Source organism: Carettochelys insculpta, chromosome 24 (assembly GCF_033958435.1).
Source record: "Carettochelys insculpta isolate YL-2023 chromosome 24, ASM3395843v1, whole genome shotgun sequence".
In the NCBI taxonomy this organism is placed as follows: Eukaryota; Metazoa; Chordata; order Testudines; family Carettochelyidae; genus Carettochelys; species Carettochelys insculpta.
The window spans coordinates 11,291,060-11,305,980 of record NC_134160.1 but is presented as its reverse complement, the minus strand read 5'-3'; the positions used below and the strand labels follow the sequence as shown (position 1 = coordinate 11,305,980).

The 14,921-nt window shown below is 45.9% G+C and overlaps 1 protein-coding gene across 5 annotated transcripts in view; it reads right to left on the bottom strand.

Annotated features, from left to right (window-relative positions):
* Nucleotides 1-14,921, bottom strand: part of PHACTR4 (phosphatase and actin regulator 4) — a 114,817-nt gene that overhangs the window by 31,971 nt on the left and 67,925 nt on the right. For 2 of the 5 annotated variants that reach the window (XM_074976424.1, XM_074976428.1), the window contains exon 1: nucleotides 9,184-9,473. The exons of the other annotated variants lie outside the window; for them this stretch is intronic. In XM_074976424.1, the coding sequence (XP_074832525.1) occupies nucleotides 9,184-9,229 (46 nt within the window). In that variant the 5' untranslated portion in view covers nucleotides 9,230-9,473. Of the gene's footprint in view, nucleotides 1-9,183; nucleotides 9,474-14,921 lie in introns of those variants that run through there. 5 annotated transcript variants of the gene reach the window in all.

Here is a 14,921-nt window from a genome sequence, read left to right as displayed (position 1 = left end):
CAACACAGCAAACTGCTTGGAAATTTACTCGTCAAATCCCACTTATGCTAAAAGGCATTGAGAGGGTTTTGAAGAATGATTGATTGCTAAGTGAATTATTTAAGTTATTAACCAGCTGAGCCACATCTTCATCCACATTTTCTCCCAGTAAACAGTTTTCCTTATGTGGTTTCATCTTTGCAACTAGGCTCTGAATTATCTTCTTGTACTACTTACACTTGACATGCTTTTCCTTTTTTACTCAGGGAACTAAATTCTTCAAACTATTCCCACACAGGGTCTGTCTTAGGCCCAGAAGCCAAGATAGTTTGTCTGGGGCAAAGTTGTGGGGGAATGTAGGACTCTGTGTGTGAGCTGAATTGTGTGCTCCCTTTTTCCTTCCAGCCCACTCTATTGTTCTTTTCTACATGCTGCCTCCATCCTTTCCTATATATTGTTTTTCTGTCTTTAAGACAATCTCTTAACTAAACTCCCTTGCCATGCTTGGCCAAGGTCCACCACTACATAAGCACAGAAGAAAAACAATCCTATTTGGATTCTGTCTTTCTTCGCACGTTACTTTTTAGTTTGCTGAGAAACAGAAATTGAAAGCCCAGAACATTAAAAGAAACAACAGCTAGTAGTTTGGCAAGATAGACTAGGGCCATTAATTAATTTTGATGAGACAACATGAATGTGTAGCATGTGTGTGATGAGATGTATTTGCACCTTATTTTAAATGAGTATTTTAGTATTTTATTGATTATTTTAAGAAATAAAAAATGATTTTTGTAATTTTTTAAATAATTGATTTTTATCCACGCTGCAGGGACAGGAAAGGGAAAAAAGGGATCAACCAACATAAAGGCATTTTTCAGTACTTCTTTGCCTGAACTAGATGGAACACATTTTAGAACCTGACATCCTAGCCCCAAAGCTGGGTCAATTTGATTTTACCTACAAGGCATTTCTTATGGCTCTATAAAGAGTTCCTCCTCATGACTCACTGGAGTTCAGCTTCAATGCAGTAATAATCTACTTTCTCAATTAGAAAAGTTTTATTCATTCAGCCTCTAAGAAGAGCCAAGGCCACAGTCATAGCTAGGAGCCATTTCAGCAAGGAAGGTAAGTTCAAAACTTGATACAAATAAAGTTGATGAATTATTGCAAGTATGTAAACAGGCTAAGATAGCCCCACACCTATGTAAAAAGCAAACACACACAATACCCGTTTTAGTTTAATTCAGGCTCATCTAGGTCAGCCACAGGAAAAAATCAGACTGGAATTTTAAACCTTATGTCAAATATGGATTGCCTGGATGTTTAAAAGACAGTTTCTTCAGAGACCAAAGCATTAGTTCTGGAATCGTGAGTGTAGTTTTAAAGAGCTGCATTCATTTTGCTCAGCAGAGTGTTTTGCAAGTTCACAGGGCAAGCAGCAGCTCTTGCCAGGAACAAACTGTGAACTGAATTTGGAACTGGAGTGCCACGAAGCCATTTCACCACACTGAATGTGTAACATCAGGTTTACAGAAGACCCAAGTCAAACGCATTTCAAATACGGCTCCATTGAGGACCCATATAAGGAATTTAAACTTAAGTGCTGTCTGCCACCTGAGGTTTCACAGCACCACCCCTAAGCAAAATGGGCTGTTTTCTTTTAATAAGCTGTCAGGTCCACAGATTAATGAACTGAGATCACAGTTCAAGAAGCCGCAATTTCTCCACTTTCAATTAGGAGGCAGACCATATTTGTTCTTCTGCAACCACCTCTGGGGAGGTCAGAGGGAGGAAACGGCAAACCAGCAGACGGAGCAAAATTGTAGGTGCAGACAAGATTCCAAACTAGCCACTGAGCAGCCAACGCACAAGTAAAATAGGCATACACCCAAACAGCTTTAAGCATGAAGTTAAGAGTTTGTCCACTATTTAATGCTTTCACATGGCTCCCTTCTGGCCATCACAAACACCTTAAATCAAACTCTACCCTTAAAGTGGAGACTTCGCCCATCAGCTCATGATCAGCCTCTCTCTGAGAATTCCCAGCTCCCAGAGTATTTATGTCATGAGAGCAGCTCCCTTCCTCCTTTCTCTGAAACATGACTCATCATGACAGGCTCAAAGTTTGCAAGCATCACAGGGAAATGCATGCAGTAAACTCTTTCATATCCGGCATGCTATCATCCAGAACTCTCAAATCACCAGCATTTTAACCGCAAGTGACATTTTAGTTACATTTTCCATACCTACAGCATAGTTAAATACAGTCTAAATTTACAGTGAACAAGACTGTTAGTAAATAAAGTACTCTGCCTACATTTTTGTTTGTTTCATAATATCTAATCTTGATTTTCTTTAGTGTTGTGCATTGCAAGGTACACCTCTTATTATCCAGAATATTGAATATCCGACGACCTCCAGTCCCAGGGCTGCCGGATGTGAAGTTTACGGTAACCACGTACACTTGGGTTTGTAAAGTGCCATGCTCACCAAGGCTGTGTCTACACTCCCACCCTCCTGTGAAGGAAGGATGGTAATTAGGGTGTTACGAGGAGTAAAGGGACTTCGAAGTTGCCCCGTCACTTAGAAGTACTGGCGGGTGAGCCACGGCTGGACACAAGCCAGTACTTCAAAGTTTAAAACTACGAAGGTGCCAAGGGGGGGAATTTGCTTAATGAAGAGCTATGTATGCAGCGCAGCACTTCATTAGTAAACTCCCAACACCCTAATTACCATCCTGCCTTCAAAGGAGGGTGGTAGTGTAGACAAGCCCAACAGTGCTAATTATTAATGACTGGGAGGAAGAGCATGTGCACCCAGCCATTCAAAACAGCAATCTTATGATGCAGTTAAGAGCTACATTCACTTGTACTTCTCATTACGGGGTGGATCAGCAGCTGCCGATATGCTTTAGAATGACGTGAATTTCAAGTTGCCTTGCTTACTGAGCCATTGTTCTGATCAATGGGTACTCATTTGGAAGACCAATGAAAGAACCCAGACACATGTGAGCGTTCAGCTTCAGCACAATTCCAGTCTGGACCAGCGAAGAAATTTCTCAAAGTGGCACACAAGGGGACTATATTTTGGCATCAGTTTCTCTTACTGCCTCTCCTTATTCTGCTGCATAATGAATGAAGTGTAGGAAGTCTGCAGGCTGTTTTGTGAGAAATGAAAAAGCACACGGCTCTCCTTACTTGAGTCATACAGCTGGGAAACCACAATTTAGTACCTGTGGAAAGAGACTGGGGAAAACAGGATCTACAAATTAGTGCAAGTAGGGTGTGAGCTTCTGCAGGTTGAATCTCTCTAATCCAGAACTCTTATCCGACAAACTCTGGAACCCAGTATGATTTTAGTCAGCTGGACAACCACTTATCATAGGTGCGGCCAAGTTTCCAGTGGTCCCATAAAGTTTGTTTCCAGCCACCAGTCGTGGTTCTCAGTGTTCTGTGCTGTTATTCAGCTGTAATTTACCCCAAATGGCTTCTAAGAGCCCAGTAAGCAGTGGAGTGATGGCAATGTGTAAGAAAATATTGACTTCTCGTCGTCCGGCAAATTCTCCTGTCCAGCACTGGTCAGGTCCTGAAGGGGCTGGTCGAGAAACGTTCAACCTGTACTAGTGCCTCCAAAGCTCTCCCCAGAGCACAGTTTAACATATGGAGAGATACCTAGTGAAACTTAACACATTTCACTCAAACACATTTAAAACAAAATAAAGATACCTGAATGAGATTCTCCAAAGTTAAAAGCAATTTTGCCAAGGGCACTTGTGATGCAGAGAAGAGAGCTCACTTTCGTTTGCACTTTTTTCTTTTTTGCACTTTAAAATTGATTTAACCTTGTTTTACACTCCTGTATCTTGTTTAGGGGGCCAAAGAGCTGTACTAAAAGATAACAATGCCCTCAAGATGCCTACAGAACTGTTCACCCAACAGAAACCATGGCACTGACAAGAGTCAGCTTCTCAAATTCTTCACAGCCTAGATTTTCTAACACATTCTAAGTTGACCAGCACACTGCACTAGTGCCTTAATGTTTTCCTGTAAAGTGTCTCTGATTCCCAAGAAGTTTGCAGGGCTTGGTGATGGAATTTCTGGGAAAGGTAGAAACATTTTTGTCACAAGTTAGCAGGTAGAACAGGGGCAGGTCAAGCAGTTAGGGCAAAGAGCCACTGCTAGAGCACAAAGAGCCACGTATTATACATTACTTTTATCTATACATAAAAATAAATATATAATATGTGGCTCAATGCCCCTTGCTCTAACCCAATCTCAGGCATCCTTAGCTTCCACCCTCCCCCAACTTCAACTCAATGCCCTCTCCAAGAGCCAGCCCCCCCCACCACCACACCCTGCTCTAACTCAATACTGGAGCCTCACCAGAGCCGCCGCCATGTGCTTCTCCCACCAAGCACTGGGGGGCATGCACAGAGCAATGGACGGCACTCCTAGTGTGTGGCTCTGAATAGGAGCCGCATTTAATGGCTCAAAGAGCCACATGTGGTGGGCTAGCCACCCCAATGTAGAGTGTCTGATATCCTGATGAATTAAATCCTGTCACAGAGCTAGGATCTCTGGGTTTTACTAAAAACTAGCAGACGGGGGAGGGACAGTTCAGTGGTTTGTGCATTAGCCTGCTAAGCCCAAGGGTGTGAGCTCAATCCTTGAGAGAGCCATATAGGGAGCCATGGCAAATAGAAGAAAAAACAGGGGGGTGGTGCTTGGTCCTGCCAAGAGGGCACGGGACTGGACTCAATCTGTTGAGGTCCCTGGCAGGTCTGTGAGATGTGTAGCTCCATATGCTAAAAAATGGAGACAGCCTTGCTCAGCTCTGAAACTGAAGCAACTCAGTTCCTCAACCCTGTCCACGTGCTCTGGTTTAACTAAACTGGCACAAGTTTCTATGTTGACCAAGCCTAATTTGATGGCATTTTAATCTTTTTAATGTCACGTTCCTTATATCGAAACCAACACATCTTGCCTTAATTCTCCTGGATGCAGCTGCAGCACAGCTCTCAGTGCATGTAATCTCATCGGCGCTAATTTTTGTGTGGCACTAGAAAGACTGTTTAAAAAGCCTTAAATCAGAGGGACCACGCGCAGTGTTCCCTGTAAGCCACGTGCTTGTGCGGCCGCTCAGGAGAGACACACATGCCACCCAGCTGATTAGGTTTTGTTTCCAGCTCTGGTGCACATTTGCATGTGTCTCAGTGCACATAAAAATGTATTCCACACATGGATGGAAAAAAGAGGGAATACTGACCGTACGTATTCATACTGTGAGCTAAGGCCTCTGACTGTCGTCTTAATAACAGTGCTTGAAAACCAGCTACTGTGCTTATGCAGTAACTTCATTACAACTATTAAAGCTGAGCATAGATCTGTGGAACATTCAAGAGCCCCACGGGTGGATGGAACATGAAGTACATTCGTTCCAGGAGTGGGAAGCTTTCGGAATCGTTTAAGAGGTCTTCTGTGCCTTTAGAATCCCCAAGGAATGGCCACGTGGATGAGGAAACATCTTTTATTGGACCAACCTCTGCTAGTGAGAGAGAGAAGCTTTCAAGCCACTCGGAGCTTGTCGGTCCTACAACAAAAGTGAGGCAGTTGTGCCCACGTTCTAGGCTAACATCACCCCCACACCTTACGCTCTAATAAATCTGTTAGTCTTTAAGTGCAACCCAACTCCTGGTTGTTCTCAACCCCACTCCATGCATTTGAGCAAGTAGGATTGATGGGATAACCTCCCGAAGAAGAACTCCTGTAGGGCCACAAAGCACAGCCACCAGACTGGGCCGACGTCACACACTTGAGGATCAGTTGTAAACATTTCCATAACGCAGGAAAAAATAAATGATAGAGTAAAAAATACACTGACATTTTACCCCATTCCCTATATCCACTCTCGGGGAATCCAGGCCACCATACACAACACATCCCAGCCTTTTACTGTAGGGGAAAAACCTCAGTTAAGAAAGGTGCCCCATTTACCATCCCTCAACAACTCCAGAGTGAGACCATATATATCCCTGGGAGGCTACAGTAGAATGCCACATCGGGAAAGCACTCCTACAGTGGATGCCATTTACACAGGCAAAACTGCTTCTCTAATACAGTTTACTCCAGTTCCAACCTCTACCCCACATGAAATAAGATATATTGGCAAAACTGGGGCTTTTTCTAGTAGAACTCCATCTTCTCTAGGGGCTTTTGCTGGTTCAGTGATGTCAGTCAAGGTTAGGATTACACCTCTTCAAGCCCCAGACAAACACAGGTCTTCTAGCAAAAGTCTGGAAATGCAGAATAGACCGAAGACCACTTAGTTTACATTTAAAAGTATGCCAGCCTTCCAAATTCACCCTGGAATCTAGAAGCCCCGTCCAGTATAGTGCCATTATCCAGCGTAGGCAGGGCTTCAGTTAACAATTTTGATGATTCTTAATGGTTAAAATCAGACTTGAATCCACCTGCTTTCCCTCCTTCCCTCTTCTCCTCCTCCCTCCCCACTCCCCCAGGCAGTATGCTGTCTCTGAAAACAGCCAAGCTAAGTGTTTCAGGAAAGCAAGTGGATACAATATCCGAAAAACCCCAACAACAAAACACGTCACCATCTTTTATCTATGGAAATGCTGTTCCGATAACCACTTTTCTGACCATAACAAAACCTTATAATAGGGGGCTAGAATTTCCGGAGGGAGGGGGAGAGGTATAGAGGGTATCTATCTATCTCTGGGAGGGAGGAAAGGAGCCGATCTTCACCTTGACTGTTTTCACCTTCAGAGTCACAGACAGGAGCCGTGTGAGCCTGTATCTTCAAAAAAACAAAAAAGCCGTCCTGAGGCACTTTAAAGACCAACAAACTAACGTATTGGGTGATGAGCTTTCAAGGGGCAGACCCAATTTTTCAGAGCTGCAATTCCGATCACCTTAAGAGCAATAACAAACTCTGCTTACAACACATGCTGCACTTCCCAATCTCTTCCACCACAACAGGACATGCAAGGACAATGATAGGCTAACTTCCCTGACTCTCTTGTACATCGCTGGCCATCATCGTCTTAACAGGTACTTAATTTTATTCTTATTTTATTTTAAAAGAACATCCGGTCTGTGTCAGTCTGTGCAAGCAGTCCCTTAAAAATTCAGGACCTATGCAATGGGCTGGCAGCTATACTCAAGCTGTGCAGTAGGAGGAAGGGGTCTGCATCAGGCCCGTGAGCCTTGGGGCTCCAAGCCCTCCAACGTGCTGTGGGCCTGATGCTACGGAGGCAGGGGTCAGTACATTGCCTCTATGCTGCACAGCTGCCTACCAGGCCCTGCTTAGGGGCTGAAGGCTGTGGAAGAGAGCTGTCTCTCTCCCCGCTGGCTCCCGAATGGACCTGCCCTGGACTTGCTGTGGATGTAGAAGAGGCACCTCAGCCCCAGCCCAACTCTGGAATGAAGCAACTGCAGCCATGGAGGGGTGGCTCTTGTCTAGCCTTGAGCTACTGCGCTGAAACAGAGCTGGTAGGAGTCCTCTCTCCCCAGGCAGCCTGCAACCTAAATCCCTCATCCCCAGCCCCAGCCCAGAGTCTTCCCCCTCCCACACACCAAGTCCTGGTCTCACCCCAGAGCCCACATTCCCAGCATGGGCCCTTGCCGCTGTCACACCCCAGCCCTGAGCTCCCTCACACACCCCTGACTCCAGACCCCTCAGCCTCAGCCCCATCACACTTCACCTCCACGGTGTTCGTAACACCATTCATTCCTCACACGGACATAAACTGGGGGAACGCAGGCAGCATCACTACCCCCTCCCTTCCTTCTCACTCAAACCTCCAAAAATCTCTGGTGCCTGGTCAAGAAGACAGCCCAGCCAAGATTGAAGGGATCTGCCTTCCAACACCTTGTAAACCCAAGGGGAAAGCACTATGAATCTCCACTGAGAACTGAAAAGGCTGAAAAGTTTTACAGCCCTCCACCATTTATTTTTAGCAACTCTTGAAGTAAGTCTAGTAAGAAAAAACATCACTCTCTTAATCTAAAGCTAACTATTCCCCTAAAGAGCACCTGCGACAGTGAACGTTCCAAGTCGGAGAAACCGAGAAACAGGTTCATTGGAAACGAGTATAAATAATTTACACTTACGTACCTCTGAATGTCAAAGGGCTTTTTTTTTTTTTTTTTTTTTTCAAAATATACCCTATCATACAAACAGGAAAACAGAGACACAGAGGGCTGAAATGACTTGTCTAGGTCACACAGAACTTTCCCAGAGCTGGGAAAAGAACCGCAGGCTCACTCCCAACGCTCATTAGTGTACTGCAAACAAAATAATCAAATTCTGCTTTCAAAATGTGAAGTACTGATTAATAGCCAGATATCTAATAGTCTATCATGTAGTCCTGAAGTCAGAGCAGCAATACCCAAGAATTCAAGATCACAGATGTTCCTCTGCATAAAGCAACAAAGAGGTGGCCGTGTTAGTCCGCATCTTCACAAAACAAACTAGCAGTCATGTAGCACCTAATTTATTAGCTTTCGTGGGGCAGACCCACTTCTTCAGATCTGGGAATAGTCTCTGACTGTATGCTTACAATAAAATAATATCAATGGAATATAAATAATATAATAAATAATATAAAATTATATTAACAAGCAAGAAATGGCAGACAGACAAGCATAAAGGAGACTGCTGATGCCACTTTTCAACATATTATAGCTCCCCCCCAAAAGCTGACTGATGTCATACACAAGGTGGCCATCGGTGTCATTTCCGTATGGCAGATATTTAATTGCAGTCAAGTCTGGGGAATTTTAGCGGGCTCTGTAAACCAGCAGCCAGGCACGTGACAGAGAGCAGGATCAGAGACTTTCTTAACTAACGCAGCACAGACCCTGACTCTGGTAATCAGCAAGGACAACGTGTGGCACAGTAAATAAGTTTAAACGCGGAGAAGGAAGACGGGAAGGAGACAAAGTAATTCCACTGTAATTTCTGCTGTTTTGGTTTGCTGGAGTACAGACTGACATGGCCATCTCTCTGTTACAACTCCACTACAGATCCTCAGAACAAACCCAGACACTTCCCCAGGTTTAACTGGCTCTATGCAGGTTACACAATCCTTGCATTCCATTCCTGTGCACTCCGCAGCTTCACCTGCGATCTCTGCCTCACCCCCAACCGCAAATCACTGGGCTTCTCTTGCACTCCATTACTCACCGATGGTAGCCGGATTGATTGGTCGTGAGAACAGTGTCTGCCCCATGCTTCAGTTCTTTTCAAAGTAGTTTCCCTGAAGAGGGTGGCAGGGACAGGAGGACACCACTGCCCTGGCAGAGCTCTTTAGCCTTTTAAAAAGAGATAAATCCACACTGGAGGGAGAGGAAAAATCCAGAGCCTTGAGACCGGGGACTGTAAGAACTCAGGAAATCGCATGGGTGTCAGCCAATCCACCGCAGTTCCCGTTCTTCCTGTATCCCAGGCCCAGGCACTTGTGAGCCTCATAAATAAGCTTCCATGCCAGCTCCCTTCAAGCAGGAATGCCTGTCATTCCAGAGCACGCACTAGTAAGGGCTGAGGCTCAGGAGGGGGTGGAGCCTGCCAACCAAACTCTACCCGCTTAGCTGCATAGTCCAAATGATTAACACCCTCTTTGCTCCTTGCATCAAGTTTAGTAGGAACACGCCAAGCAGCTGCAGGCAGCGAGAGGTTCTACCAGGGAACTGTTTTCACAGCCATTTCAGTTCCCAGTCAAAATCAACTAGCTTACCTGGGCCTAAAACAAACAGAAAACAAAACACACAACACCAAAGCAAGCTATTTGGAACCATCAACAGGACCTGATACTTGTACAAAAACTCTTAAACCTGGTATGTGCTAACGCAGCATCAGGAGGTTAAGAGCATACTTTTAAAAGTCTATATACTTGCGTAACGAACGTCTAGAACTAAGGAACTGTAAAAAAGCTGTGTTTGCTTTTCATTATTTATGCCGTTTGGTTAGTTTTTGTAACTTCTGCTTGGGCAGTAAAACAAAATTCATCTCTGTTCTGGTTTTTCAAAAACAACAAGAAGTCCTGTGGCACTTTATAGACGAACAGGTATTTTGAAGTATAAGCTTTCATGTGCAAAGATCCACTTCATCAGACGCAGGAACTGGAATCCCCGCTCATGCATCTGATGAGGCAGGTCTTTGCCCATGAAAGCTTATGCGCCAAAATATCTGTTAGTCTGTAAGATGCCACGGGACTTCTTGTTGATTCTGGTTCTCATGCACTAGAAAGATGTGATGTTTTATGCTGCAAATGCTGCAGGGGATGGGACGGGGGAGATACCTGCATTGAAACAAAACCATCTTTTATTCGAGTTCAAATACATTTATATCATAACAGCTGGGGATTTTTTAAAATAGAAACCTACATGTGTGGCCGGCCTAATGTGACCGAGCTCCCTGAAGGGATCAGCTACCACCATAACAAGGAAGAATCTCCACATTCAGATTTTTTTTAAAAGAAAAATCTATGTTTCATAAACAACGGAAACAATTTGGTAAACCCCTCAAAAATTTCTCTGCAGCCTGGAACCCAAACACTGCAGCATAGTGAATGGCATGCAAAAAGTTAAAACGACCTGCTGTTCTCTGTGCTCCAAGGGAGCGAAATGCAGAAGCCAAGCAGCACAGTAAAGTTATTTTACTAATTCTGTTTGAATAATCCAAAATGACATCTGCAACCCAGGTAAGGGAGGGTTTTTTGAACACTTAATCTGGCAATGTTTTTTTTTAAAATAACAAAGTGTGCTGCAGCATCCTCCTGCAGTGTGGCATTCTGTTCCCAGCCCAGCTCTCTATTTTAGTTCTAACCATCACTGAAGTCCAATATGGACAGACCTATGCATCACAGCTCTTCTATTTCAAGAAACAGAAGTCATCCTCCCAGCACTCTGCTAGACAAAATGATCACATTTCCTAATACAAGTACTGGTCACAGGCAGCTGATTCAGGTGGACAAAGGATGGAGCCATTTTCCAAATGAGGTCTTAGCCAAGGAGCCAGCCAGAACTGGCCACCAAGACTTTTAATCTGGCCTGCTGAAGAGGGGGAAAACTTCAAGTGTTACCCCTGTCCCCAGCAAAATCTCTGAGCTCCCACTGGCTGGTTTCTTGCACTGCCCTCCAACCCCAGCAAAATCTCTCAGCTCCTATTGGCCCGAAACTGGCCAACAGGAGCTGAGGCATTCTGCTGGGGATGGGGCAGGGCAGAAAAATTATTAAGCCCCATTGGCCAGTTTCCACCCAACAGGAGCTGAGAGATTTCGCAACAGGCAGGGGCAGCACCAAAACCAGCTAAAGGGAGCTTGAGAGATTTTGCTAGAGGTAGAGGAGTGCAGCACAATGTCTCAGGTCCCATTGGATGGCTTTCAGCCAATAGAAGCTGACAGATTTTCCAGGGGGAAGGGGCAGGGCATGAAAATGGCCAATAGCCAGTGAGAGATTTCACTGGGGGCTGTAGCAATGTCCAGAGCCCTCCCAGCGTAGCTCAGAGAGCCACATGAACCAGCCAGTGGGCAGGGGCTGCTGGCAAGCAGAGAAGCCTGTCTGAGTGTGCTGCTGGTCAGGAGCTACTTTGGTAAGTACCTCCTGGCCAGAGCCTGCTTCTGCCACCACACCCTAATTCCCTCCAAGACCCTGCAGCTGCTCCTACACCCCTCCTCCTGGCCCAAATCCTCTCTTGCACCCATACCCACTCCCGGACTCTGCACCCCAAACCTCTGCCCAGGTCACCACCTGAACCCTCTGCACCCTCCTCCACCCAGCCCCAGGCCTCAGCTCTCTCCCAGATCCTGAACCCAATCCCACATCCCTACCCATGTCAGAATCCTCTCCTGCAGCAGGGAGAGATCTCCCCACCAGCCCCAGCACTGAGCTATCAAAGCGGGAGAAAAGGGGCCCCCTCCCCTCTGCCCAGGTAAGCCCTTCCTCACTCCCTCCCTCCCTCCAGCCCATAGCACCCTCATGCACCCAAAGCCCCCATTCCCAGTCCGGCTCAAAAGCCCACAAGCCGAGGTAGGATATGTACCCAAAAAAGTTACTTGAGTAAAAGTGCAGCTGCCTTCACTTCCGGATACTTGAGTACAATAAAGAGGTGACGTGTGCATGCATGCATGTGTACTTTCACTCAAGTAGTTTTTTCAGAGGGGACGCCGGTGCCTTGTACTTATGTACATACCCCTCCCAGCAGCTGTACTTTATCTCAAGTAACTTTTGGGGTACTTTTTCCAACTCTGCCCACAAGCCCAGCTGACCAACCCCCTCCTCTCTTGCACATGAACCGCCAGCCTCGAGCCACTCCCTAAACCTGAAACCACGCTCCTGCACCCAACAATCCGCATTCCCAGCCCCACCGCAGAGCCTGCACCCCCACCTGAAGCCTTCACACTCCTGCATCCCACCCCTTTGCCCCAGCCCTGAGCCCTCTCCCACGCTCAGGACCTCTTAATCACACTCCGCACCAATATACAGGTGACTTGTCACACATCCCCTCCACATCCCACATTGGTGCATGTAAGAAAATTCATTCTCACTCAGAGTGGAAAAAACTGGAGGGAGCAGAGTTTGGCAGATTTTAAAAAGAGAAATCCGGACACTTGCGCACAGGTATGGCAGATCATAAGGTGCACTAGATTTGTTAAGGATACACTCAGCCATACAATTGGCTGGCACATCTATAGCCTGGGGACAAGCTATATAATAAAAATTCACCATGTAGGTTACAGTAACAGATATGAGAAAAGGTGGTAGCACATCCGGTATCTGCACTGACAAGTCGCCTGTGAAATCATGTGACCTCCTCCCCTTTTAAGCACAGCTGTAAAATAGGCACCAAGGAAGGTGTACACCTTCTGCTCTACCCGCTGGTGTAACTCGCTTTGCATTACACTGCTCCTGCTCAACAAATGGTTCTTATTTACACGGATAGTTTCTCGACAGCAATAAGACTAAAAGGAGCAAAGCAGGGATGGGCAACCCCAAATAGTGGGTGGGCAGCATAAGGAGCCCTCCTTCCCCTCAGTGGGTTGCAGCAGCCCACAGTCCACTGAGGCTCCACCTGCGGCCCCATGTCCCACCCCTGACCTAGCTGGACCCCTCACTCACAAGCCTCTCATGCACCGGAGCCCTGCACTGACCTGCTCCTCCCTTTTAGCTTTTTTGGGGTAGGTGACGTGCCTGATTTGTGCTTTGTTCCCACTCTTCCCCTTCCCTTCTAGAACTGGAATGCCACAAACAGCTGATCCGTGGCTCTTCCAAGCTCTGTGAGGAAGTGGGAGGGGCAATTCGTGGCTCCAAAGCCTAGTAAGGAGGGGGAGGCAAAGGAACTGCAGGGCTCTGTGCCCCGGCATGTGAGACGTGCATAGGGGAGAGGGATAGCCAGATGGGTCCAGAGGTCACAGGTGGCACCGCGGAGGTTGCATGCAGCCTGGGGCCCGCAGATTGCCCAACCCGGAGTAATAAAGATATATGGCTAAAATGTGCCTGTGGGGGGAATTCCACTCCTCTCCCCCCCCATGGAATTGATTCAAAATCTTGCAAATACTGTTCTTATCTTCTTCCCCACCCCTCATGCATCTTCATACTCCAATTAAATGTATTTTGGTTTACTCTTGCTACTGAGTAAGAAGCATTCTGTCTTTACAGCCCTCTGAATCCATATTACAGACAATTAAAGTAGTCTGATTTTCCAAAAAAAAAAATATATATATATATAAATATATATATTTATATAGCTCCAGCTCATGAAAGAGCCATTTACTTTGAAACACACAGAAAGCTTTTTAAATACACAACTGTGCGAAAGTGACAAAGTCCAGAGGTAGCAGGGCTGCAAATTCTCTGAGTTTTCTGGCTCGGTCTGGGAGGAATATCCCCGAGAGAGAGAAAAATGCAATAGAAACCAAGCACTGATCTACTCTCACATTAGCAAGCTGGGGGATAAAGTCTGAGGCTGGAGTCTCTGTTGGCGAGGGTTAAAGAACCAATGCTCTTTCCTTTTTGAAGCAAAACAGGAAAAGTCTTCATATTTCAGACAAAAAACGGGCCACATTCAGGAGGACCAGCTATGCCTGTTTGAGATTCCACCACAGAACCTGGATGCCAAGCACAGGCATGCCAAAGGCAGGAGAAGGAATCTTGAGTAACTGTGTATGTGTATATTTCCCATTAGAGTGATGTACTGATGGCACCTCCAACTCACCAGGATCAACTTAATTCGCACATATCCAAAGAGACAGTGGTACAAAGGAGGTAATATTACCTGCTTGTCATTCCATGGTAGACTTGGGTTGGTTGCTGGGTGGGGGTACATATGAAGCAGTTTGTTAATGTGAAATGGGATGTCCCTTGATCTTCATGAGTGATCTCAATGAAACTTAAATGGAGGTACCCTGAAGTCTCTCCCAAAGGTTTTTAGGTACCACAGCTTCACGAAATCTTGTACAAAGCCATGGTTGCTGCATCTGTATCTGAAACGGACATGAATGATCTTTCCCCTCATTCTGTTCTATTCCATTAATTTCCCACAGTAAATTTCCAGCTCCTAAATGGTAGCACTCTGGCACTACACATTTCCACAATGTGATGGCCACTCACTTTTCTGCTGTCGGTGCTTCTCTCATTCTGGCACGAGTGCACTGGAAGGCTACAGCAAGCTCGAGACACAGATCCAGGAACATGGGCTTGTGCATCTGAGGCCCGGTCTACACTAGACCTTAAAGTCGCTTGTAGATACACCATTCCAGCTACGGCAATTACATAGCTGGAATCGACTTATCTACAATTGACTTACTTGACTGTCCTCACTGAGGGAGGTTGATGGACGAAACTCTCCTGCTGACTTCCTTTACCCCTCAATGAGACTGAGGAGTAGAGGGGTTGACTGTCAACCTCTGATAGTTTGATTTTGCA